At 44.1% G+C, this 23,897-nt stretch overlaps 1 protein-coding gene across 2 annotated transcripts in view; it reads right to left on the minus strand.

Moving 5' to 3' along the window:
* LOC147457294 (brefeldin A-inhibited guanine nucleotide-exchange protein 2-like) overlaps window positions 1–12,150 on the minus strand; it is a 29,628-nt gene extending 17,478 nt beyond the window's left edge. The window contains exons 1-8 of one of the 2 annotated variants that reach the window (XM_086512223.1): window positions 11,373–12,150; window positions 11,228–11,301; window positions 10,803–11,148; window positions 10,413–10,730; window positions 9,989–10,337; window positions 9,489–9,911; window positions 9,076–9,368; window positions 8,609–8,882 (exon numbers count right to left, since the gene is read on the minus strand). In XM_086512223.1, coding sequence (XP_086368349.1) covers window positions 8,609–8,882; window positions 9,076–9,368; window positions 9,489–9,911; window positions 9,989–10,337; window positions 10,413–10,730; window positions 10,803–11,148; window positions 11,228–11,301; window positions 11,373–12,001 — 2,706 coding nt within the window. In that variant the 5' untranslated portion in view covers window positions 12,002–12,150. Of the gene's footprint in view, window positions 1–8,608; window positions 8,883–9,075; window positions 9,369–9,488; window positions 9,912–9,988; window positions 10,338–10,412; window positions 10,731–10,802 lie in introns of both variants that reach the window. The other variant, XM_086512222.1, reaches the window with a different exon arrangement.
* Between the last annotated feature and the right edge of the window lie 11,747 nt (window positions 12,151–23,897).

Below are 23,897 nucleotides of genomic sequence, written 5' to 3' on the forward strand. Positions count from 1 at the left end.
CATTGTGATTTGCCACAGTTGATTGATTTAGATCAGAAAGTCGAGATTCGAATCCATTGTTTGCGTGTGTTTGATGAACGGTTTGGCACTCCGTCTCTATGTTCATCTACATTGCATGCACAGTCTTTAGAGAAGACTAGAATTATTCCAGTCACTTTACATGGAACGGGTATGTTCATTGTTTTGTGTTGGAAGTGGTTTCAAGAATTTTCATCCTTGGAGATTCTTGAAGAAGGTAGACGCATGACTATCGACGAAGTTGAAGCATTGAAGGAGCCACAAATGACTTTGTCTCGCTTTCGGCGCGGCCCAAAGAAGCAAGCGTTGCAGACCTTTATGAAGTTCAAGTATCGCATGACCCACGCATCATAGTGGGCCGTCGAAGAGTCCTTTCCAGGATTCCAGACGCTGTTGGCGATCTCCCTCGACGCCATACAGTCCGGTACCAATACCTCACTTTGAAAAGGAGGGGATGTCACGTGACACATCTAACCCTATGTGTACGTGGACAAGCTACTTCATGACAAGGTTCAACACTGGCCCGATGGAGTTCCGTGCCTAGAGATATTGGCCCAAAGACTGACGCCCCTTTCGGTAGTTATTTTTGTATTAATCTGAGTTCAAAGTACAAGAGTGCGGTTAAGTCTCACTCTCAGACTCTGCGGGCTGAGAAGTGAGAGACCAACTTCACTTATAAAGAGTTACAAGGGATGCCAAAAGCAGAGCCCCAAAAGCTTAAAAGCTGCCCATAAAAGAATCTGCCTCTAAAGGCTTTCACAAAAATAAAGCAAAAGACTTTTCTCTCTCTGTCTCATCACTTGCGTTAAATAAAGCAAGCAGAATAGCGTAGAAAAAGCAACATCCAAAAGCTGTCATCCCACCCAGCGCAAATCAAGCCACAGGTTCCGCCGCAAATCACGAGATTGTCCGTACGGACCTGCCACGTCAGCAAAAACAACGCAATTTCCGGAAAAATGCCATGTGTCACTGCTGCATTTATTTCTTGGGCCTGCCAGCCGGGGGGTGTGTGTACTAGGACGCCACGTCACCAGTTTGTGACAAGAACTGTCACTCACAGGGCGAGATTTAGACTTCTTTGCCTTTTTCTTGCCCTTTCCGAAGCGTTGCTTCTTGCTTCGCTTTTTGCCTTTTCTGTCTTCTTTGCTCGAGTCAAATGAGCTAGAAAAAATGTCAGAAGAAGAAGAAGAAGAACTGGGTACTCCTTCAAATCAAACACACTTCTTCTGCTTTCTTGCCTTTTCACAATTTATTCGACACTGGCCCGGCGGAGTTCCGTGCCTAGAGATAATATTGGCCCCAAAGACTGACGCCCCTTTCGGTATTTCTTTTTGTATTAATCTGAGTTCAAAGTACATGAGTGCGGGCAGGCGCTCACATTCAAACTCTGCATCCAGATGCTCTGAGTTGTAAGAAGCCAGCTCGCTTATTTAAAGGTTACAAGGGATGCCAAAAGGAGAGCCCCAAAAGCTTCTTTAAAAAGCTGCCCATAAAAACTACCTCTAAAGGCTTTCATAAAAAAGCACCTTAAAAAAATAAGGCTCTTTCTCTCTCTCCAGCTTACGTAAATTAAAGCAAGAGTCTCTCTCTCCTTGCGTAGGAAAAAGCAAAGCCAAAAACTGCGTAGAATCTACCGTACGGAAAATCTGCCACGTCAGCCTTGCAGCGCATTTTCTGTTGGTGCCATACGGCCTCCCACGTCAACAAAGCAGCGCAATATTCAGGTCCGTACAAGAGCAGCCACGTGTCAGCCAGACAGTCCGGCGGTGTGTGTGTCCTCTGCTGCCCGGTAGTGCCCAAGCATGACACGTCACCAGTTTGTGACAGATCCTCGTCATACCGTCGAGTCAGCCAGCGTTTACAGTTTTAGTTTTAGCCCTCTGTTTTCAGATTTTAGCATCTGCGTTTTCAGCGCATCGTCGTAGCGTTGTCGTCATCGCCATCCTCGCCTGCACAGTGTCAGAGATCAGCAGAAAGTCAGCGTTATGCAGATTTCAACATTTCAACCCTAGCGTTTTCAGATTTCAGACCGTCCTCGTCGATGTCATATTGTCGTCAACATCGTCGGCAAGTCCATTTCGCATCTAGACCATTGTACCAGATTTGTGCAATCTATAGCATAGACCTCTCTCGCCATAGAGAGGGGAGCCCTTTGAGGAGGGTTTGAGGACCGTCTGGTTTCATATTCTCTCTCTCTCTCTCTCTCTCTCTCTCTCTCTCTCTCTCTCTCTCTCTCTCTCTCTCTGTGTCTCAGCACCTTCGTTCACAATAGCATTTACTTTGTTTGTGATCGTTGCACTCTCTCACTAAAGGAACGGAAGGCTCTCCCTTCCGTAAGTAAACGGAATCCTTGAGCACAGTTTGGAGCACTCATGTTGCACAAAGTCAACATTCACTTCCGCTACACCTTACATTGGTATCAGAGCTTTGGCAGTGTTCTGTATCACTTAAGGAAAGAACTGCAAGAAATGTTTTTGCTTGTTGCGGACGCACGTAACCCAATTCCACTTGGGCGTGTCGGTTCCTAATCGTGTTTTTAAGAGTGACAGGTAACCCAAGAAAGAAGAGCTTGTCCAGCCTCCCCTTGTTCCTCTTTTCACTCCTCAAGAGACCGTGCACTTAGCGGCCGGCCAATCGATGTGAGGTGGGAAAAAGAAACTTTGGTGTGAGCGCAAGGCCGCCAAGGGGTGTGCCCGCAAGGAAGAGATGAGGTCGGGTAAGAGAAAAGCCTTCTCAAACACCGATTGCAAGCTAAAGACCTCAAGAACTCTCAAGAACCCAAGAACCTCGTGAACTTAAGTACCCAAGATCTAAGTGTATGGTCATCACCCGAAGCGGAATGGATACTTTATGTGAAGATGATGAGCATGGAGGTGGTGAAGAAGAATTTTCCCCACCAGGAGGATTTTTTTCCAACCCTCCCCCTTCCCCATCTACGCCACGGGTTGCACCAAATCCTATGGAGGCTTTGGTCAAGTCAATGATGGACATGATGCTACAACACGTTGCGCCACCTTGGATCGCGAGCATGACCAAGTGCGCTTGGCAGCCGAAGAAAGAAAGGCACTCTTGGATTGCGAGCGCGAAGAAAGAAAGGCAGACTTGGATCGCAAGCACGAAGAAAGAAGGGTAGCCTTGGAGCGTGAGTGTGAGCAAGCACGCTTGGCGGCCGAAGCAAGAACGGCAGCCTTGGAACGTGAGCGTGAGCAAGCGCGCTTGGCGGCCGAAGAAAGACAGGTAGCCTTGGAGCGTGAGCGTGAGCGTGAGTGTGAGCGTGAGCGTGAGTGTGAGCGTGAGCGTGAGCGTGAGCGTGAGCGTGCGCGCTTGGCGGCCAAAGAAAGACAAGCGGCCTTGGAATTAGAACGTGAGGCGCAAAGAGACCAACGCATGCAAGAGTTGGTCCTACAGGTACTCACCTCGAAGTCCAAGCCACTCAAGGACGTGGGCGAATCATCAGGTAGTACAAGTCGAGAAGCGGATTCCAACAACCCCGTCACTAAGAAGCTGACGTTCAGTAAGTATGACGATAAGATGGATGCTACTATTATTCATTCTTGGTTGCATCAATTTAATGCTTACTTTGCGACAACTAAGAAAACAGGAAATAGCAAGGTTTTGATGGCAGCCATGTATCTTGTCAGTGATACCATTAATTGGTATCACGCATGGCAAGAGGCACAGTTGACCACGCACCTAGAGGAAGCCGAAGAAGGCGTGCCCCTTTCTTTCAATTGGACCGACTTCCAAGACAAGCTCAAAGCGTGGTTTATGCCTCCTCAGTACCTAGCGCGGTTGAAAGACGATTGCATTGTCTCACGCAAAATGGTATGCCAGTTATGTCTTTCTCTTATCGTGTTTTGCAGCTCGGCACCTAATTACGCAAATCGGATGATGAGCGCAAAGAGGCATTCCTTTATGGGTTGGACGAGTATATCAAGTTTGATGTCGAAGTACTCGATCCCGTGGATCTCAACAAGGTGGTAGCGATTGCTCTCGCACAAGAGATAGAAGCACAACAAAGGAAAGCCTAAGGAGAACAAGTCTTCTCACAGTACCTCTCAGACTCCTCAGAACCCACAGAACGGTAAGAACGGTAAGAACGGTAACTCTTCTAGCCAATCTTCCTCTAATCCTTCAGAAAAGAACTCTCAAAATGAATCTAAGGGTAAAGCTAACACACCTGCTAAACCTAAGCTAACTCCATATGAAAAAGTTGCACAAGGAATTATAGGAAGATACATAACGGAAGAACAAGTCATTTATGCTAAGAAAGGTCGATGTCGTCAATGTCACGTCACGGGTCACATTGAGAAGGCTTGTCCATACACCACCTAAAGAACCCAAAGCACCGACAGCTACCACAAGCACTTTAATGACCCAATCTGAGTCTCCACATGTTTCTAACAAACACATTGATGAGTCTCTCTTTAAATGTTATGGTCATGTGAAGGGTCAACGTTTTGTCATATTACTTGATTCAGGCAATATGCATGATGTGATTGGTGACTCTCTTGTAGAGAGAGCCCACCTAGATGTTGGTCAGACAACTCCTCTCGAGGTGTCGAGCTTCGCTCCCGATATGGACTCTCTCATTACGCAAGAGTGCCTTGATGTGTGTTTTCCATTGTTCAACAAGCTGTCTTCCGTAGAAAATTTGTCGTGTCTCCTCTCTCAGGATGTGATATGATTTTGGGCATTAGATGGTTTCGTGAGCGGACAATTCGCTAACTCTAAATGCCAAAAGTGACTCTCCCATTATTATTCGTGTGGTGAGGAAGTTGTTCATTCTTTACCTCTCATCTCTAATGTGCAGGCGAAGCTTGAAAAGAAACATGAGACGGAGACTCTCTCAGTTCTTTTGTTCTCCAAAGCATGACACACATGTTTTGCATGATAGAGATGTGACTATTCACAAGGATGATGGTTTAGATGATTTTCCTAGTGAAGCTAACCTCATTGCAGATACGATCAGTCACGCAGGACCGATCTTGGCTCTCAAGCCGAGGTCCAAAGAACCCACTCAAGAAGTATTGTGTGTTCGCATAATTATTCAGCACGCATTGTTCAAGTTTTTCATTCATGACGGTTTCTTATATTTTCGTCACTATCTTTATGTGTTCCCTTTTCACAGGCATGACGTATTGTACGATGCACATAGTTCACTTACGGATGAGCACAGATGTATGCGGATCAGTCACGAATAGAAAAAAGTTTGCATTCAAGGAATTCACATTGTTTCTCGATTGTCCGTTTTGTCAATCACTTTTACATATTTCTTCCTTAGCATGACACAGTCTTAGAAAGAGCACAAGCAAGATTATCAATCAAGCATCGGCATTTCCGTTGTGATTTGCCACAGTTGATAGGTTTAGGTCAAAAAGTCAAGTTTCGATCCCACTTTTTGCGTGTGTCTAATGAACGGTTTGGCACTCCGTCACTTTGTTCAACTGCATTGCATGCACAGTCATTTAAAACGAATAGTATTTTTCCAGTTACTCTACATGGAATGGGTATGTTTATGGTTTTGTGTTGCCAATGGTTTCAAGAATTTTCCTCCATTCTTCACGAAGGTAGACGCACGACCATCGACGCAGTTGAAGCATTGAAGCCGCAACATATCACTTTGTGTCGCTTTCGGGGCGGCCCAAAGAAGCAAGCATTCAGTCCTTCATGAAGTTCAAGTACCGCACGACCCACGCATCAAAGTGGGCCGGCGAAGAGTTCTTCACAGATTATCCAGAGTTGTTGGAACTTGGCAGACTATAAGGAATCCATGTAGCTCAGTATCAATACCTCACTTTGAAAAGGAGGGGATGTCACGTGCACATCTAACCCTATGTGCATGTGGATAAGCTATCTCAGGTCTAGGGGTCAGGTCAGCTTAGGAAGTGTTCTGGCACCTTTGTGAGCCTATGCGCAGGCCGTGCATGTCCAAGCACTTAGTTGCATATCCTCTGGTTGCACACAGCATGATCATCAGCATGACATTCAGTACCCATCATGAGCATTTTACAATGCACAGAACCCATTTTCCCTATTTACTCATTTTTCACTTATTATTTAATAAGTGGCTTTATTGGAAAAGTGAGTAGGGGAAATTTGTTAAGCTACTATAAAAGAAACCTAGCGCTAGCACTGTCTTGCAGAAGAGGCAAAAGAAGTTCCAGCAACTTGCAGTGAACCTTCTCAGCAAGACCGGCAGGAGGCCCTAGCGTTTCCAGCCAACAGAAGCAGATAGCGTTTTTAAGTTGCAGATCAGTCTGGCGTTTTTGCTACAGATCAACTAGCATTTTCAGTTTGCAGAACTTAGCCTAGCGTTTGCAGATTTCAACGTCTGATCAGCCCAAGCACAACAGCGTTTTCAATTTTCAGCACTTACACAGCAGATCCAGCCCCTAGCCTCGCATATCTCACCTACCCGTAGCAGATCCTCGTCGTACCGTCGAGTCAGCCAGTGTTTACAGTTTCAGCCCGCTGTTTTCAGATTTCAGCATCTGCGTTTTCAGCGCATCGTCATCGCGTCGTCGTCGTCGTCATCGCCATCCTCGCCGGCACAGTGTCAGGGGAGATCAGCAGAAAGTCAGCGTTTTGCAGATTTCATCATTTCAGCCCTAGCGTTTTCAGATTTCAGCCCGTCCTCGTCGTCGTCATCATTGTCGTCGACATCATCGCCAAGTCCATTGCATCTAGACCATTGTACCAGATTTGTGCAATCTATAGCATAGACACCTCTCACCATAGAGAGGGGGGGACTTGGGAGGAGGGTTTGAGGACCGTCTGGTGTCATATTCTTTTCTCTCTCTCTCTGAGTCTCAGGACCTTCATTCATAGTAGCATTCACTTTGTTTGTGATCATTGCACTCTCTCACTAATGGAACGGAAGGCTCTCCCTTCCGAAAGTAAAAGGAACCCTTGAGCACAGTTCGGAGCACTCATCTTGAGCAAAGTCAACATTCACTTCCGCTACACCTTATATGCATGTTCGTACTACCTTGAGCATATAGGCATGCACAGATCCCTAGTACTAGAGCTCCACCCACCCCATAGATCTCATCATCCACCAGAAGTCCTTTTCTTTTATTTTGTACCAATTTGCACTATTTTGTCTTTTCCAATAGACACAGGACATACACGCATGTATACTTGATTTGTCTCATAAGCCGACTTCGGGCTCACTTAGACGTTAAAAAGCTTTCTTCTTTCTCTCTCTCCCCCCGCTTCCGCACTCAAAATTTTCCCAGTCATTACATGAATAATGCTCTCTCCCATTTTCACCCTCTTTTTTGGTTGCGGCCCATTTGAAAGCCATGGCTTATAGTGTCAATTCATAGGAAGAGGTAGACGAAGTTCCATGCAGGTTGCATGCCAAAGAGCATAGAAAGAGAGAGAGACTTTATGTAGAGACAGGGTCTCTCAGGCTTGCATGTATAGGCTCCAATTTCTAGAATCAATCGACTCATCTCAAGAGATAGCCAAGAAAATGAGCACATAGTGAACGTTGCATTTGGCAAAAACAGAGACAGCCACATATTGCTTGAATTTCAGTGAAAATTTTATATTTATCCCTTATTTTCCAAGCTAGAGTATGTTAAAATATAACTAGCTCAATCATTCATGTAATGCAAATGTATGTCTCAATCGACGTAACCTATGGACAAAACCATGCAATTAATATGATCATGTGTGTGGTCTCCTAAAGTGACCATTCACTTTTGACCATGATTCTATGTACCTTCAAAATGAATGAGATCTGATCAAATTAGTGTATATCTCAAACTCCCTACTCCAATCAGCATGAGATCAGATACATAAGACCTAAATGCTATGATCTGCATGATGAGGATGCAGGATGCCCACAAATGTGTACAACAAGTCTATAACCTGTTGAATCATTTCAAGAAGGTTAAGCCTCGTCACTAATTGACCTATTAGCCTCTTCTTACACTCACTTAAAATGAGCCCTAACCCTAGCCCGAACAGTCAATTTGACCTCAAGTAGCAATGTCCATAGTGATCACTCAATTTTGACCTTAATGTGGAGTACCTATAAATGAACGAGATCCATCTTCTAATTCATATTTGTGCACATCATCATTCCCTACTCCGATCAGCACAAGATTGGATACATGAGACTTACATGCTCTAATCTACATGATGACAACAACAGATGTCCCAGCTATGTAAAAACATGTTTATGCCCTGTACGATCATTTTAATCAAGAGCATTATGCATGGTCAAGTAGTACAACTTGGGCTCTGCTGCTCGTAATGCTTGACTGCTGCAGTTTAGTCCTCCAACGCCCTTTCAATTCTCTAAAACAAGCTGCAAGAGTAGCGAGAATGTGTCTACTGAAAAGAAAGCATCAGAGATTCATAAATTGCATGCCCTTCAAAATGATTATTAAGTCACAGCACAAGAAAATGCTGGTTACTGCTATATCATAGTAATAATGCTGTTATTTGCAGTATTGTGGAGTTCTAAAACCATGATGCTTCAACGGCTTCAACCTCGTTATCCTTTAGATCAACACCTCGTCCTTTAAACACCAAGCTAGAAAAGATTGACGTGGCCAATGGCTTTAATACTTACTTTGATGGCATCAATATTCTTCTGTTTTATGTCTGCTGCAGAATGCAGGGATGTGAACTTTGCTAGTGAAGTCAAGAATGCATCCCGCTGGGTCTTCATACACATTACCGCTGTAATGTGCACAGCATATCGAAACCCCTCCAGACATTGGAAGGTTACAATTTCGTCTTCACTTTGGTCCAAAGGTACACTAAATGCAGCCAGCATAGGGGCCCAAGAAACCTCTACCATGGGTCGTAAGATATCAACATCTGAAGCAGCATAAAAAACAGTCCTGCGAAGTCCACCAAAAGCACAGGCCATCACTCATGAATGATCCAAGCACCATGCAAATATGCAAATATGAATTAAAGGCAAATGCTTGGGACTTGCTCGACTGTCACGCTGAGGTCGGACTTGATCAAAATTTTGCTCTTTGTTCAACATCACCACACATGTCAATCCATAAAGAAGGAAGGCAAACTTACTCTGATTTGCTGGCCTTTGCCTTAAATTGCTCCTGCATATGGCGGATAACATCATCACTAGTCTCCAACCCTTTATCCTCGTTTCGTTTTCGAATAACAATGTTAAGTATGGCATCAAGACTTAAGATCTTGCTTGTATTTGTAGGCTGTTTACTCTGAGTAATGATTGAATCTTCTTTCAGTTTTATCTCGTTTTTCACTATTCTGTCATATAATGCTGTCATGAACTCCTCGGGTATGTCTTTTCCATCATTTATACCCCTATTATTTCGGAGGAACTCTGCCTTCGACATCTACAAAGTGAAATTCAAAATACCAGTCAGTCTCCTAGCAAGAGACTGGCCTTTCAGATAATCTCAGAACAAACCAATTTGAACATGCATTCCCATCTATAATGGCATCCACAGCAGTACCTTATTTTTCACTTGTGGGTTGTGCGCATCAGTATTTAGTAAAATAACTGAATATGCAAGTACATAGGCAGTGTCTGCGCTACTGAAAGCCTCTGGATTGCATTTGCAGTATCTCTCTGCAAACTTTTCCATTATACGATCTATCTTCTGCGCCTCACCTGGTAGTCTAAACCCCAATAGCAGTGTTCTAATAGCTTCATCGAACTCCATTCCTTGAAAGTTGAATGAATCAACATACGCATGCATGACCCTCAAAGAGAGCTCCTCATTTTCCCCGAGATAATCTCCAATCATCCCTTTATCTAAGCCTGATGTGTTCTTCAAAAATGTACATAATTCTTCTGGAGAATCCCCAACCTTATTGGCTTTTATCAGAAAATCTATACCTTTGCGAGGCTTCTTGTTGAAAAGTGAAATGCCTTCCTGCATAATGGTTAAAGACCAGTCAAATGAACTGCCCTGGCTCATCAACATGAAAAACAACACAGCCTAAGTTCAACCTGTAGCTCTAATTTGTACGCTCGGCGTTGCTCAAATGTTGACACTGCTGTCGTTTCACCATTAGCCTCTGGACGAGGTTCTGAACCCTCCATGGCTTCCTCCATCCCTTCCTGTACAGGGGGTAGAGTAGTACTTACAGCGTCATTAGGCTCTTCTGATTCAGAAACCTTATGAGTTTGTGCATCCGTGATGCGCAGCTGTTTGTTAACCCAGTTTTTCATGGATCTCAAAACTCCCACCAAACATTTCATGGCTGCAAGCTTCAAGGTTGCATCTTGCAATGGTGAGAGGCTTGTGACCACGCCAGGAGGGATGCCTTGAGCTGTTTTTAATAAACCATTAACCATCCTGCAAACTGAAAGAAAAGTTAGGCTGTTTAACAAAGACAGTCCGCAAACAGAGGCACTTTGACTCGGGCCAAACCTTTCAAAGATATTCGATGAGTTCACATCGCAGTCATAGTTCACAAAGACATCAACAAGAATTTGCGAGTCCACGCATAGCTTCTCAAGGAAGCGTAGAACCACCATTTTTTGTTGAAAATTGGCCTGTGCCACATTCTCCAACACTCTAAGGACAATCATAGGAAAGAAAACACCAATCTCTGCCTTCAAACCTGCACGGAACCTTGAGACCAGGCTCATGAAGATTGAGCATGACAACTGGAAAATATTCATTGTTGCTGAAGCACTGTTCTTCAGCAGCGACAGGCATAGGTATTGCTTGATAGCTCCCAAAAACCTGCTCAAAATAAAAATGTTTGAGCCTTTCAGCATTAAATTTTGAGCAAAAAGATAAGCTTCGATGGCTAACCTATCGCTTTTCCTGAAAATCTCTCCAGCATTTTCAAGTAAAATCTTCAATAGCTCCAAAGCTATAACTTTTCCACGCATAGCCAATGGATCTGTTCCTTCTTGGGGTGAAGACTTCATAGAAAGTTTACAGAGCGCCCTAAAGACCAAAAAAGCATCCCTTCGTAGCTTGTTCGTAATCTGCAATTCCATATCCCCTTCCCGGTCCAAGTCTACTTCTGTAAGTTCACCTTTTCTCTCCTCCAAAGCACTTTTGTACATGCTTATCTCCCAATATCTAGCATCCAGCATGTCTTTATCGGTGGACTCCAGATAATAATTGGTCGGATCTGCACCTTCTGTAGCCACTGTGTCAAAAGCTCCGTCATGTCCCATATATTTCAAAGAGGGGGATGGATTCAGGACTACTTCAATGTCTTGAACTACCTTTGAAATGAAGCTCTGCACAAATTGAGTGATATTGGTATCTGAAACAGATCGCTCTGAAGGCTCCATGAGATCTGCCACCACAATGGGTTGCACAGGCACGGTCGAAGAATCAGCTTCCATTCTTCTGAAAACAATAACTAACATTTGAGTCAGGGATGCTTTTGCAGTTGACTGGTTGACGATGACTTTGCTTCCAAGATACACATTGTAGCAAGTGCGAACGGCTTTGAGGAGGGTTTCACCATGCACACGAAGCGGCACAGACGTCACAGCTGTGAGGAGGGTTTTAAGGACTAAAAGCTCAATTGCATCATCTGCCAGGTCATGGCATTTGCAAACAGCCTCCATGAGCTGTACCAAAATTCCATTATCCACCGCATTGGCAGCATCTACCTCGCCCCGGAGATAACCATGTGAAATGAGTTTCTGCACAGCGTCTAGAGCTGGTTCCACCACCTTCAGAGATCCAGTTTCGCATGCCACAACCAAGGGTTGCAAGATGAAAATGGCATCATCTGCGCTGAGATAACGAGATCCATCAAAAAGAGGGCTTTCTACAACCTTCGAAGGAGGTTTCTCTGTGGCATCACTGCCTTCTGATGGAGAAGGTGAAGTCTCTGGGACAGAAAGCTTGTCGATCACGGCTTTGCAGTCCTGGACAAGCTTGCTATGCTTCCTCCACGCTGCGTTTTTTATGACCTTCTCAAGTGCAGGATTCAGAACACGCGCGAGACGGGAAAGATTGGGAGGAGGAGACCCCGGGGTTGCCATGCGGATCAAAAGCAATGCAGGCTCGGCATAGTCGTAATTAGGTGGATACTGGCGAAACTTCACTCCATACGCAGCACAAAAAGCTCAACCTGCGGCCTGACGGATTCAGCACAGATGTTCGCCAAAAGCTTTAATGTATTTTAACCAGCTAAAATTTCAAAGTCTTAGCTATATTTCAAGCTTGTTTACAACTAGCAATGCACGGAAGGAGTATTGTGAGGGGAGATGAGAGGTTTGCAAGTCATACATGATTGTGAAGTCAAAGAGAGATGCAAGTAAGGTGTTGGGAAGGTGTACCCAACACCTTACCCAATCATTTTCAATGCTTTATTAGAGAGAATGCAGGGAGATGCTTCATTAGAAAGAAGGCTGAAGCGATAAGTAGATGAAAAGAATGTGCTAGGAAAGGCAAGATGCCATTTGGCACTCGAGGGATTGCATGAACAGAAACTCTACCTATAGACATAAGATACACACCGATGATTGAAGCATCTAACAAACAAACGCTAGTACTAGCTACAATGTATCATGCGGGTACTGCACTTCGAAGCAACGGAACATGAGAGAAACACATGGAATGGTGAGGCCGGTACAACCTCCACCTCTTGCGTTTCGACCTGAAGAAAGAAGGTATGAGATGGACGAAAGGACATTGGAGTTCATTGTGAATAGAGGATTAGTTGGATTAGAGCCTGTTTATAGCCAAGAGGAACTGCAAGAAGAAGCTCCTCAACCAAAGATCAACCAAAGATAGATTGTCACAAAAGCCGTGGCGACCACTTTGTCAAACAATGTACTCAGATGGAGATCACACAAGTAAATGCCTATTGTCTTGATTGTGGAGTCATTCACTTGATCCCCAACTGTCCAAAAAATCCAAACCAAGGCAGAAAGATCACAACGAATGTCTTAGGAATTGTTCAGCTACCAAGTAGCTCGGAAAATGAAAACGTCGTACCAGTTCAAGTAGTGACAAGAGCACAAGCTCAAAAGGAAGCTGCTAAGAACTCAGAGACAGAGAAAACGGAAAGTGACGCGAGTCCAAAGACGGGTGAACCAAAGACCGACACATCTAGTCAAAAAACCAAGAGCAAACAAAATAGTTGGAAAACTAGAAAGACTAAGATGAAAGCATGTAAGGAACGAGAGAAAAAATCCCTGGCTGAGAAACTTACCCAAGCTAAAGAGAAGATAAGACAACATGAGGAAATGGTTGCACCTTCTCTTACGCAAATGCCTTAACCTCCAAAAGAACCATCCAAAAATGAGAAACCAAAAAGTGCTAGCTCAGGAGGATAAGTATCGTTCGAAAAGGTTAACGAGTCATTAGAAACCCTCCTGAAAGCGTATGAAACACGGCTCAAAAACAACCAAACCCAAGAACAGAGATGGATGACATATCTATATGCGGAACTAAAAAAGGACAGACTTGAAATGTGCAAGAAAATGATTCAAAAAGCCCAAGCTTTACTAGAACCACCACTTGGAAAACCTGAGGGTGTGATCCTTGTCCCACCTACAACAGTAATCCCACCAAATTGGAGCTAGATTCCAGTCAAGAGCACAGATGGAGGAGGACATCGCGGCTAATCGCACGCAGAGGAGGCCTCTCTCTCTCTCTCTCTCTCTCTCTCTCTCTCTCTCTCTCTCTCTCTCTCTCTCTCTCTCTCTCTCTCTCTCTCTCTCTCTCTCTCTCTCACACACACACACACACACACACACACACACACACACACACCTAGCTAAGGTAGGGACAGCCTCCTCGTGCAGGAATCTAGGGAAGGTGGATCACCACTACTTGGCACGATCACTTTCACTATCTGTGTTCTTACCCTTGCAGACACCTTCAGCCTTCACCTCTGTTATAGCTCTGAGGCAAATGAAAACAGAAAAAGCTTTGAGAATGGCTTGTGTTATTCTGGAGAAGAAACGAACCTGTGATGCTCTGATAAGAAATTTAGGGTTGGAGTTTTGCAACCTAGTAGGTTAGGGAGGTAACGGAAGGGTTAGCAACAGGCCTGTGGGATCGGAGTGGGGGGTAGAGAGGAGGGGAATAGAGGCAGGAGGAGGGGGAAGCCGAGGAGGTAGGTTACCCAAGGAGGAGAGGAGGAGCTCACGTAGAGGCAAGGGAGAAGGAAATATTCCTAGCTAGGGACTATTTTCTTGTTTGAGGAGCAGTAGGTGGGTCAAATGAAAGAAGCTTCATCTTTCCCTTACTATACATCAAAGAGTTATTTGTGGCTTAACAAAGTGAGCATTGACAGTTAGTTCCCAATGTTTCAACCTTTACTACATGTGTAGAATAATGTATGTATGTACAAACCAATGAGTTAACACATGCAAATGAGAGAGAAACAGCTACTGAAGATCTCCTTTTTATGAAAACAATGTTTGGTATGTGATATTTCTAAGCAACCAGGATATCAATTGCAATGAACGAAGGCGCGGAAATCCCTGCAAAATATACAAATAGCATATAATCGATGGTAAATTCAACAGATCCATATACTTGCATAATCATGTACACAAAGAATCCATAGCAAGTCTGGCACGAGAGAGACAAGGGGCGAGAGAGAGAGAGTAGAAGAGCACGTGCAGATGCAACTCCTAGAGCAGAGTGCTACGTCGGCATGGCGAGAGAGAAGGGAGGAGAGAGAGAGAGAGAGAGAGAGAGAGAGAGAGAGAGAGAGAGAGAGCAGGAATACACGAACCTTGGGTGCAATCTTCCCCCTGTAAGAGTGATCGTTTCTCTCTTGCACGTATTTACTTTATAGATTTCTTGAATGGTCAAAATGAATACAAACTGGTGTTAACCACTGACGTCCACTTCTAGTAGTCATGGGCCGTTGTCGGTCCAATAGGAAAAGGGTAAGAGTGATCGCCGATGAGAGGCGCACTCTAACTAGAACATTCAAGGGTTAGTTGACTAAGCATGGGCGCCCAAGTGTGAATGGGCGAGCTCATGTAAAAGTCACCTAAATCTAAAGATCACTCGTTCTCTCATTTGTGCAATTGAAGAGTGCTCTTGCTCCATCTCCATCTTCTCCTTCATCTCTTGTGTATGTGTGTGTATGCGTGAGAGAGTGAGAGAGTGATCAAGCATTGCGACGGCACGGCAGCGGCGAGGCGGTTGAGCGCGGCACAACTGTAGCTCCCTCTTCTTCGCGGCGAGGAATCCTCCAGAAGGCGAGCGTAGGGCGGTGAGTGACACACCCTTGCTCTCTTGAGCTTGCTAGATTAACCTGTTTGTGTGCTTGCAGCCATTTGTGGCTCCAACACAGTGTACGGCAAGTCCCTTGCTTTGACACGTGTGACAGATGCGCACATTTTTTGTGCCGCTGCAAGGGAGATGCCTTGCACTAAGCTGGAATAGCACTCTATGTTGCTTTGTGGTGCAATGTGAGATGTAGGACAGGTAGAGAAAGAAGGTGTGTGGCTGTTAAGAAGGATTTGTGAACTTTGTTTTTGCTACTATGTAGTGTTTTATGTTGATAAGGTGTTAGATTTAAGGTATTAGATCTATAATGTTAGATCTATAAGGTGCAGTAAGTAGATCTATTAGTTAATTAGTTGATGTAGTACTGTGTTAAACAGTGTGTAACAGTAGCTCTATTAGTTGCAAGTAGGTAGGTTAGGTGTGTGTGTGCGCGCGCGGCGATCTTATCCTCCAATATATTTATTTATTTATTTAAAGAAGGACCGGGATCGGGAACATTCCCCAAGCCCAAAAACCCAAGCTCAAGCTTCAGTCACCCTTTGGACTTACTTATTTTAGCCTCATGCCTAAGTAAAAATCGACCCTTTTGAGGACCATCATAGCTTCGGGTAACCAAACGCTGTGATGTACAGCACACCACGACCCCCTGAGTGATACTCTCATTTCGAACTATCACACGCTGTAATCCAAAAATTGATCGTAAAAAGACATTAAAAAACGAGTGAAAACGGGTGCAAAACTCCTAAAAAATCAAGCCGTTAACCTTCGAGGGTATTTGCCGACGCTTGTAGGGTGCCAAAGGCACATGCATGTGCACTCTAGTCATGTGCTAGAGGTCGAGCAACTAGCAAGCACTTCGACTTACACGGGTTCTCAATACCCACTTACCTTAGGTTCCGCGCCCTCGGCGGAGACCCAAGGTAGTACAACCCAAGACCTAAACATAGCGGCTAGTGACTCTTCATCTGACTACAATATTATGGAAAGGCATCCTACACCAAACCTTGAGCAAGTAAACAAAAAAATACATGTATGGGCCCCACAGCCTGGATCTAGTGTGTTTAATCGCTTTATAGAAACCTTTAGTAGAGCTACTCGCTCTGAACCTGCAGCTAGTGAAGTTAACCAAGGTGAGGAAGAGGTAGATTCACCTTTGGTATCTCAGGGGGAGCTTATACTCCACAAGAGTGTCCACATCGATATCCTGCCCCCTACTTTCATGGAAGACTTTGCAAAGCAATCACCCCCCGAAGTTCTACTACCCGATGGTAGGAGTCTTGCGGAGGTGCAAGAAGTTGAGCGCTATATGCAAGCGGCTAGGGAGAGGGAAATGGAGAGTTTCCTAGAACAACACCGAGCCATGAAGGGAAAGACCCCTGGGACAACAGGCATAGCAATCGAGCATCAAGTGCTCCTGAGTTAGTAGGCAATGTGGGTCAAACTATGGGGAACGACAATGCTTCCACCTCAAGTGAAACCTCTAGTACGCCCGGCCTAGAAGGGTTATTTCTCAACAAAAATTGGGAATATGACCTACAAACTGAAACCTTGACTGACTTGTACACAGGTTACACATACCATATAGGTTGGTTAGAAGTTGCACAATCTACTTCTAGCACCACAAGTCTAGAGGAGTGGCAACAGATGGTCTGCAATGTCATCCATAGCATCATCCAATCGGAGAGGCAAAACCGAGGGATTAACATTCCTTCAACGGGCCTTATGAGATTCTTGGATATGGGCAAGGCCAGGAAACCGACACTATCATAGATGAAAACTCCTTCAGTGAGTCCAATAGTGTTGCTTGGAGTTTCGGTACAGTATGAACCCACAAGTAGTAGTTTTACTTTTCCAAATCTAGCTCATCTGTCTCTCGGAGACACTACAGCTACGATACCTACTCCGGTAATGAGTACAAAAAGTACACCTTCGACGTGGTTTGTTAGCACTACACTGCTACCTAGTAGCACAGTGCCCCCAACAATACCTACATGTGTGCATCAAGCCTATGTACATGTCGCACCTCATGTCCATGTAGCTCCCACACCCCCAATTATGCCAAGGTCTTACACTCCACAATGGCATTATCCAAGCTCTTATTCAAGTGGGGCCATACCATTTAGCAATAACATGTCGTATCCGACACTAGTGATACCTAGGGCCACACCTATGAACTTTGGACCACCATGTGGTACACCACCATACGAGGGATGGGACCCAAGGGCCACGCGTATGCCAAGGCCAAGGCCAACTCCCATCCCACATGTAGTTCTAGGAGCACCTACACCTGCGTCCACTATACCTGCTGGCAGCATTTTCTCAAACCATTGGTCGATCTATTGCTGAGAATATGCGTAACACGCCTAATAGAGAGCCTAGAAGTAAAGCAGTACAAATAGCCAAGCTCACACAAAAATTTAGTGGAGACGGGGATGTGAGAAAGCAAATCAAAGTGTTCGAACAAATATGTGATTTTCTAGGAGAACACAATGACTTGCATAAGAGTAATGTTTTAAGCCTAACCTTAAGTGGGAAGGCTGGGGATTGGTATAGAACCCTAAGGGTGGAAGAAAAAATGATTTACCCTACTCTTAGGAGACTGTTCTTGAAAGAATACATACGAGAGGGAGTGCTTTAGGGTGTAGCTTCTCAGCTCCAGAAAGCCCAACGAGAGGAAGGAGAGTCTGTGAGAGAATTTATTAGTCGCTTGAAGCATTTGAATTCTCATTGTAATCCAAATAAGTGCTTCAATAATAATCAATTGCTTGATAAATTCATTAGGGGATTACGACATGAGGATATCTACAATGGCCTAGTCATTAGAGGTATCACCACTTGGGAAGCAGTCACCACTAATGCGATCCAATTGAAGGATAATTTAATGATTCAAGGAGAAAGAGTGTCTGTTGAGCCTAAATCTACTAGGTCGCAAGCATCGGGGCATCAACCAATGACCCTAAAGCCTATTGCTAAGGAGCCAAAGATATATGAGATGACTCTAGCAGGTCTCACCAAGGCCATTCAAGAGAGTCTTAGAGACAATCGTGCTTCGCAAAACAATCATATGTATCCAAGAAGGGAGCAACAATGGTGCTCAGTATGCTATGGTTCGCATAATACCAGTGAATTCCCTACTTTTAGAGTAAAATTCAATGGGGATTGCAATGCATGTGGGAGGTATGATCATCAAGCTAAGGATTCCATAGTATTTAAGTGCGCGATGGCCAATAGACCAACCTTAGCATGGACAGACACACCTCGAGTGCCTGCATTGATGCCAACCCCACCTCTTGAATAAACGTCACAACACATGGTCCCTAGGGCCCAAAATGTTGTTCAAGCAACACCCTTACCACCTCCACTGTGCAAGGACTGCAGCCACCACATCTGAGAATCACTTCTATGAATCAAATGGGTTGAGAGTCATCTATTGCTTTTTTGGAAGGCTGTGAGGAAGATATAGACCCTAATATTGCCTATGGGATTGATGCGCTTGAAGAAAGTCCACAATACTACATGGAGGACTATTGGGGACAAGTCAAACCTGTCTATCAAGTAGCTGCTCTTGCTGCAAGAGGCCAGAATATCAATTACACTGCCAAGAGACCACCTCTTCAATGCTATGAGTGTGGAGGTCCACATCGTGTGTCCGAGTGTCCTATTAGGCTACAAAAAAATGCCACACTAATGCAAACCAATCAAGCGAGCACGTCTACAATGCCAATACTCATGTGTAATTGATGTGGCATAGATCATTTGATTGCCCAATGTCCAAATAATCCAAATGCGCTGAAGATCATGCCATTAAACTTGATTGACGTTACCAAGGAGCCATCACAAAGTACACATGTGGTACCATTAAACGTACTCACACGACCGATGCTCCAAAAACAAAATTATATTCTTGAAGAAAGAGACACCACATCAATTGCCCAATCTCAGAAGAAGAAGAAAACACGAAGGAAGAGATCGCAAAAAGCAGCGAAGTCAGACCCTAGTTCAAAGACCATAGGGATTGGTGACGACCCCATATATATGAACGACGCTGAAGAGGATTCTGATTCAGGTGAAACCATGGAGACCAAAACAACCACTAAGAAAGAAACCAACAAGGAAGATCGTCATGAGCCACAATGGCCAGGATCCAAGAAGAAGATAGGAACTTATCCAAACCCTACAGAGGAGATCGAGCGAGTCAAGCAATTAAGGAGTTTGGTAGAAGATACCCAAAGGGATGTAGAACCAGCACCTAGGCAGATCCAGATTACAGACACATTGTTTCCTACACAACAACAATCTCACAAAGTCCATAGACTCCTAGCCATACCTAGCGTCATCCAAGAATAAAGTGACTTAAAGTCATGGGAAAGTGGCATACTCACTTCTTGTTGGAAAGAATGTTTAGAGAGGGACTACCTGACCCTATCGAAGAAATAGAGATCCCATCTTTCCCACGTCAAGAAACTGAAGCCCAAAAGGTGTCGTTAAATATTGCCAAATTGATGGATTTCATGGCTTCAGAAGTTAGAACCACCATCATGTCCAAACTATATGGAGACCCTGAGTTATTCTTGGCTCTTCGAGCTTTCCTCAATGGAGAGCTGAAGGTCGGGCTACCACAATTTTCACAGATGGATGGAGCTAGGGAAATGCCAATAGAGGAGGAACACTTAGATCCACAACCCAACCTAGCTGAGAATCCTGTTGTAGAAATACATGTTAGCAAGTTGGGACAATACTTTGAGGGCGATGAATCCAATGCAACCATACCAATCACTAACAAGGGATTAATTGTGAAGGGAATTCTTGATGGTGGTGCTGGGGTCAGCATTGTGACTAAAAATTGATGGGAAACTATGGAAAGACCTCACCTTGGGACCACAACCACAGTAGTAAAGATGGCCAATGGGTCTATTGTTAAACCTATTGGGATGCTAGAAGATCTCAAGATCAAGGTCTTTGGACATAAAATAAGAAATACCTTCATTGTTATGGATTTCTCCAAGCACACTATGGCATCTGAGATGATCTTAGGACGTCCTTTCATGAGGGAAGCAAAAATGGTTCAGACTGGTCTAAAAACCATGTCTACTTGCAATTCCAAGATTCTGTCATTCGAGTGGATCTTGTAACTGGTCGAGCACATCCTCTAGGAAACAAGTTTATAATTGATCATAGATCTGACACCACAGTTCACTCGGCCCCATTGCAGTATTATTACACATGTAAAGTGGACACTCATGTTGGGGAAGATTCTCCTTATATGAATGTACTACCTGGGATGATTGAGTTGGACAATGTGGATTGGGTCCACTTAGCAGCAACCATAGACACTTGGGGAAATAGGGGGATGACCTAGGTAACACCTGAGGGGGATGAAATGCCACCATTCGTACCCTTAGATATGCTAGAAGCAATGCATATAGCTTCTGATGACCTACAAGATGAAGGTTTGATTGGCATTGGAACCAGTAGCGTCTCACAAGACTATAGCCCACACGATTTGGGATCAGAATCATCAATTAAAATTGACTCTGAGGACGAAGAATGTGAGTTAAATCTTAGTGCAAATGTGGGGACAAACCATTCAGGGCCCAGTGGTACCCTAGATGACAATCTATCCAAGGGAGCAGAAGACACAAGTAGCGATTCATCTAGTGACTCTTCACTAGAGATCGACTGTAATAAAAAATTAGACAAGAAGAGTAAGAGATATAAGAGACGACGATATCAAGCAAATGTGCGTGCTAGAATAAATGTGTTGCGAGACTGGGCACCCTCCTGTTGTAGTGGTTAGCTGCAATTGGGATAGCTTGCGTAATGGTTAATTATGTGCTCTCTATTTATTTTACTAATTGAGTTGATGATGATTTTGTAGAGTGGAATGCGGGGAGTTGATGAAGAGGCAACACAATTACTCTTGGCCATTTTTGCACAGTATCTTAGAACATCATTTCAATAAGCCACTATGGCTTTGTAAATAGTTGTAGTGGGAACTCCCCTTATGGGTCATGCAAGAACTAATGAGCTTCACTCATTTACAAAAGTGAAGTGGTTGTAAAAAGAGGGGCCTCAATTTTTGGCACCTTAAACTCAAAAATAATATATTAAATACTAAATCCACAAGAGAGGTGCCGTGGAGTTTGGGGCTAGATTTAAGCCTTTCTCTTGCAGATTCTCTTCTCTACTCTCTTATGCTATGGTTATTTGTTGTGTACTCTCTAATCTAGTTTCCATCCCTTACACATCTCTTACACTCTCTTACAAGCATGTCTATGTCAATTCTATGTTTATTGTGTGTGTGTGTGTCATAGTCTAGGTGTGAGTGTGTGTGCTTGGAAATTGGAAGAAGAGGTGGACATGTTGATGGTGATGCTTGGGAGCTTTTGTTGAATAGTTTAAGCGGCCGATCTCCCCCTCTTCTCCCAATAGTGGTATCAGAGCAAAGGTTCGTGGCAACCGACAATCTGATTGTCGAATTTTAAAGAGGAATTTTCAAGCTTGCAGCATCGGATTTGAAAATCAAGGCTTATATGACGATTAATTGGCAAATCGGCTAATTATTTCCACTTACCGACAATCCAAATTCGGTATGGCAAGCTTAAAAATTCAGTATATTAGCTAACTCTTGTGGATTGTTGGAAAGGAATAGCAAGAGACAGAACAAGGGTTGAATCCGACATCGGAGGAATCAGAAGGAAGTTTGGACGGCTAAAGCTTGGAATAGACTAAATATCAAGAAGAAGAAAGCAGAAAGGCTTGGAGGGTCGGAAGATTCTTGGTTTCGAAAACTATTTGCAATCGAGCAATTGCTTTGTTATGAAGGATGATATCGGAAAGCTTAATTAAAGAGGAAGAAGGACGATGCATGTTGTGGGTATGACATCCCGCACGAGATTCTGTGGTATGTGACCCATGCCGCATACAATTTCCGGTGCTGAACTTCACCAAAGGCACTACTCCTACTCGCAAGCTACTCGGCTATTTGCCCGCGGGAACGAGGCCCTGCCTGTACTCAGTCCGAGCTGCAAACTTCACCAAAGGCGCAATGGAAGCTGCCCACAAACAGGTCGCCCAGGACCGTTGGGTAAAGGCATGCACTTCCCATCATTGTTCTCCTCTCGCTCTGCACGGCCCTGAGCTCGCCCTTGGGCATCACGCTGCCCGCAGCTTTTCTGCAGGCCATGCAAGGCTTTAATAAGCCTTTACATACCTTTTTTAAAAAAGGGTGTGGCTTAAATTCCTTGGCTGGCCGCCCACTCAAGCCTTCAAGTCAAAAAAAAAATTCCCTTTAGAAAAAACAAAATCTCCATTCTCTCCCTCTTTTCCACCCGCCCGCTCTCCCAACCTAATCGGGTCCCATTCACTTCCAAGGGGCAATTGTTTTTCCAGAAATCTTGGCTTCCCATTTCTTGCAAGAAGTCGACGGGGCGACGTTGGCACCAAAAATTCCCACAATTGCCACACATTTTGGAACGAAAATAGTCAAATTTTCCAACTTAATTCCTCCTTGACATCGACTAACTCAATGGAGCTACCAAATTACTTGCCAAGAATCCGAACATCGTCAAATTAATCAAAAAAAATTATCACTTATTTGAATAACCTACGGACTTTCTTCGATAATTGATATTGTTGTCTTCTTTCGGGAGGATAAGGGAGACCGGACGTTACAAAATTCAACTGGCTCGGTGACGCCGTCCACTTCTCTAGCCATTTCCTAGCGCATCGCCATTCCGGACTGGACGCCACCACTTTTTCTTAGCTAAGTACATTACATTTATGTTATTTATTTTATTCTTTATTCCGCATATTGCATCTGTGAATATCACCAAATAGCCTTTTTAAGCATTACCATTTTTAAAAAAAAGAAGAGAAAAACATAAAAAAAGCACTTAATCACGGCACACCTTCCTCAGGCACCCCACGATTGCGGAACAAATTCAAAATCTGCAACAATCACTCACATATGAACGCATGCAAAGGCAAGAACTTGAAGATAAATTATTGCATTCTGCACGCATCGAATCTGCACCGGCACCCAAGAAAAACAAAATTAGCAGAAAAGCCTTCACTTTCAAGGATTTTGATGGCACTAAAGATGCTAGCACGGTTCTAGCATGGGTTAGTCAACTAGATGACTATTTTCATGATGAAGACTTTCCCGAGCGTGAAATGGTAAAATGTGCATCAAATCATCTCACTAGCAGCGCTGCATTGTGGTGGAACGCCACCAAACAACATGGAAGAAGACCACGCACCTGGCATGCATTTAAAAAAGTAATTCTACCCCAATTTTTGCCCACACAGTACAAAGCTAAAGCATGACGTCAGTGGGATTTAATTCGACAGGGTAGAAATGAAGATGTACAGGGTTACACTGACTGTTTTTGGAATTGTTTAATTCAATTGCAAGCTATTGAATATGTTAGTCGCAGGAAATTGAAGCGAAAGTACATATCAGGCTTGGCACTACAAATTAGTGCTGAGGTAGATATGTTCCAACCAGATTCTCTGTCAAAGCCTATTAATTTGGCTCTCAACGCAGAAAAGAAGAAAGGTGGACATTCCTCTCACACTGATCAACCTGCTAACACTAACCGCAACAAGAGACCTCCTTTCTCTACTAACTTTGACATAAACGAACATCAAAGCCGTACTTTTTTCAAAAGACGTAGA

Source organism: Adiantum capillus-veneris, chromosome 5 (assembly GCF_014529385.1).
Source record: "Adiantum capillus-veneris isolate H3 chromosome 5, ASM1452938v2, whole genome shotgun sequence".
NCBI classification, from domain to species: domain Eukaryota; kingdom Viridiplantae; phylum Streptophyta; class Polypodiopsida; order Polypodiales; family Pteridaceae; genus Adiantum; species Adiantum capillus-veneris.